Source organism: Erpetoichthys calabaricus, chromosome 11 (genome assembly GCF_900747795.2).
Source record: "Erpetoichthys calabaricus chromosome 11, fErpCal1.3, whole genome shotgun sequence".
NCBI classification, from domain to species: domain Eukaryota; kingdom Metazoa; phylum Chordata; class Cladistia; order Polypteriformes; family Polypteridae; genus Erpetoichthys; species Erpetoichthys calabaricus.
The window spans coordinates 47,101,197-47,103,926 of record NC_041404.2 but is presented as its reverse complement, the minus strand read 5'-3'; the positions used below and the strand labels follow the sequence as shown (position 1 = coordinate 47,103,926).

Below are 2,730 nucleotides of genomic sequence, written 5' to 3'. Positions count from 1 at the left end.
AGAGTGAGTGCAGGGCAGTGCTGCCAGACATACGATAATTACCGTACACGTACAACTTTATGGCATGGATACATATCATACAATTATCGTACTCATTTTATACGATAATTTCAAACAATTTTAAATTTATACGATCGTTTTATATGAAAACAAAATGATATTTTTTTAATTCCATGTGTTTTGAATTTACACACGGAGATTCCCCTTATTGCCATACACGCATGCGATGCTATCGTTAGATAAAGTCATGTATAAACAATTTCATTTCGAACAATACAATTTTAATTTACCGTTTATTATTGTTTATTTTGAATTAGATTTATATGGGGGCACCAAAATCTTTTCTAAAGGTCTTTATCCGGTCCCCCGGTTCTTTGTCAGGCAATGAAGATTGAATTCTGATTAGTAATCAATCCATTTCAGCCGCCCCTTCTCTTTTCTTCTCAAGGCACTCTCAGTTATTGCTCAACAATGAAATGAACAGGCAAACGCCGGCACGCTTTGAGAAATAAAGTGATTTTATGATGAAATGTGATATTCAGATGATTAAACAGCATGTATTCTTCTTTCCGCTGCATATAAACAGCTCGTTTTATATTACCTATTTTTAAATAGTTTAACTTAGACATGGTTTATTAGCGTACATATAAAACATTTTTATCCCAATACCACGGGTCAAAAGTATTTACAAAATGAGAGTCACGTAGCAAATGATTTGCCAATCCCAGCATACCACATAAAAGTGTTCCCATGGCAGAGTGCCGCTCGGCTGCTCAAGTGCGCTTGGTGGTCCTGCAGATGATCTTTTTAAATGCCTTTCGGAAATCCCGATTAAAGATCGTGTAAATGATGGGATTCAGAGAGCTGTTACAATATCCGATCCAAAAAAAGAGATTGAAAAGCGTTTTGGGCACATTGCAGCGGCTCCCACAGATCGCCTGCAAACTGTAGGTGAAGAAAAAGGGAAACCAGCAAAGTACAAAAACCCCCATGACGACGGCCAGCACGAAGGTGAAGCGCTTCTCCCGCTGCTGTGCCACTTTGTTCTTGGTCACCGAGTTGAGGCGCCGACTCTGCTGCTCGTTAAACAGGTGGGACCCGCGGTTTGACGCCCAGGATAGGCGGGGGTCCTGCTGAGAACCCTCCACTTTGCTCTTTTTGGAAAACCGAGAATTCCTAGGCTTCTTGTCTGCCGCAAAACTCTCCTCCAGGTCAATGTCCTCGAGCTCCTCCTGCCTCTGGTTGCTACCCCCAGAGCTCTGGCTGCTCGGGCTTTCGTTATCGAATTTATCCTTGTTCATAAAGCACGTCTCTGACTGGGAGGTCTGCCGCTCGACTCCGTTCCTGGCGACAAATACGGTGGAGGACCTCTGCTTTGCCACCCGGTAGATCTTGCAGTACACCAGGATCATTATCACGCAAGGTGCGAAGAAGGAGACGACGCACGAAGACAGGATGTACCAGGTCTCCTCGTTGAGCAGGCACTCGTACTCGTTGTGCTTCTTGATCATAATCAGCGGAGGAAAAGAAATGACAGCGGAGATCACCCACACCGTGGCGATCATGCTTTTGATTCTTTTCGGTGTCCTTTTCAGGTTGTAGCTGATCGCTTTAGTCACCGACCAGTACCTGTCCAGGCTGATGGCGCACAGGTGAACAATAGAAGACGTACAGAACAGGACATCCAAAGCCAAATAGAAACCACACCAAGTGCTCCCGAAGTACCAATAGCCCATCACTTCGTTAGCGAGGGAGAAGGGGATCACTAGTGTGGCTACCAGGATGTCTGCAGATGCGAGGGACACCAAAAAGAGGTTCTGGGGAGCTTTGAGAGCTCTGCTGGTGAACACGGCCACCACTACCAGCACATTACCGACAATAGTCACCAGGATGATGATGGAAACCACTAGAACCAGTAAAAAAGCCTCAGCAGTCGAATGGGTGCTGGACCCAGGGTGATCGGTGTGGTTCACATCCTGTGAACTGTTCGGAGTAGCGGTCTCCTGTGTTACACCCATCTTCTGTTACATCATCTCCCCAGTTTCTATAAATCCCGTGTGATACCGAGCTCTCCATTGGCGTGCATCGGCTCCTACACATCGCTTCATTATGTAAATCCACAGTCCTTTATTACCGTTTATGAAGTGAGTGGGTTGAGCGGAATTCCATTTTCATTCCAACAAGGCGGTGTATAAGTCTGGGATATACAAGCCAGTGCGCCAAGACGTCTCAGCGGTGATGTGGACGACCCTTTGAAACTTTTTATTATTCATTAAGAAGTTTGCAGTCCGCTCTTCGAATCCGTTAGTGCCATCGGGCTGGGCGATGTTTCATGCCTCTCTTTCTCTCTCTCACACACACACACTCTCTTTAAGTTATCAAAAAGAATACAATTAATTAAAAAAAAGCAAACACCGTGCAAGAAAAAGACGAGCACCGACGGCACCGTTTTCACTTCTGATTATTAAACATTAAGTGTCTCTCACTTCAGTTCTCAGCGCTTCACGCTCGAGTGCCAGGCTGACGTCATCAAGTCCAGCCCAGCGAAGGCGAGAGCCTTTAAAATGCAGGAGTGACACTTTAAGAGACAGAAGGGGCGGCGATGCGAAGCTTTTGACAGGCAGCAGAGGAAAGAAACTCTGCTCGATCCGTGCATGAAATAAACGAGGGATCCGATGTTGGATTAACCGGGACGGGCAGAAGAAAAAATAGGAGGATGGAGTAAACGGA

The 2,730-nt window shown here is 45.5% G+C and overlaps 1 protein-coding gene across 1 annotated transcript; it reads right to left on the bottom strand.

The window, feature by feature from the left end:
• Positions 1 to 252: 252 nt before the first annotated feature.
• Positions 253 to 2,478, bottom strand: adra2db (adrenergic, alpha-2D-, receptor b). The gene has a single exon (XM_028813070.2). The coding sequence runs from the start codon at positions 2,016 to 2,018 to the stop codon at positions 774 to 776; it is 1,245 nt and encodes a 414-aa protein (XP_028668903.1). The 5' UTR covers positions 2,019 to 2,478; the 3' UTR covers positions 253 to 773.
• Positions 2,479 to 2,730: the final 252 nt, after the last annotated feature.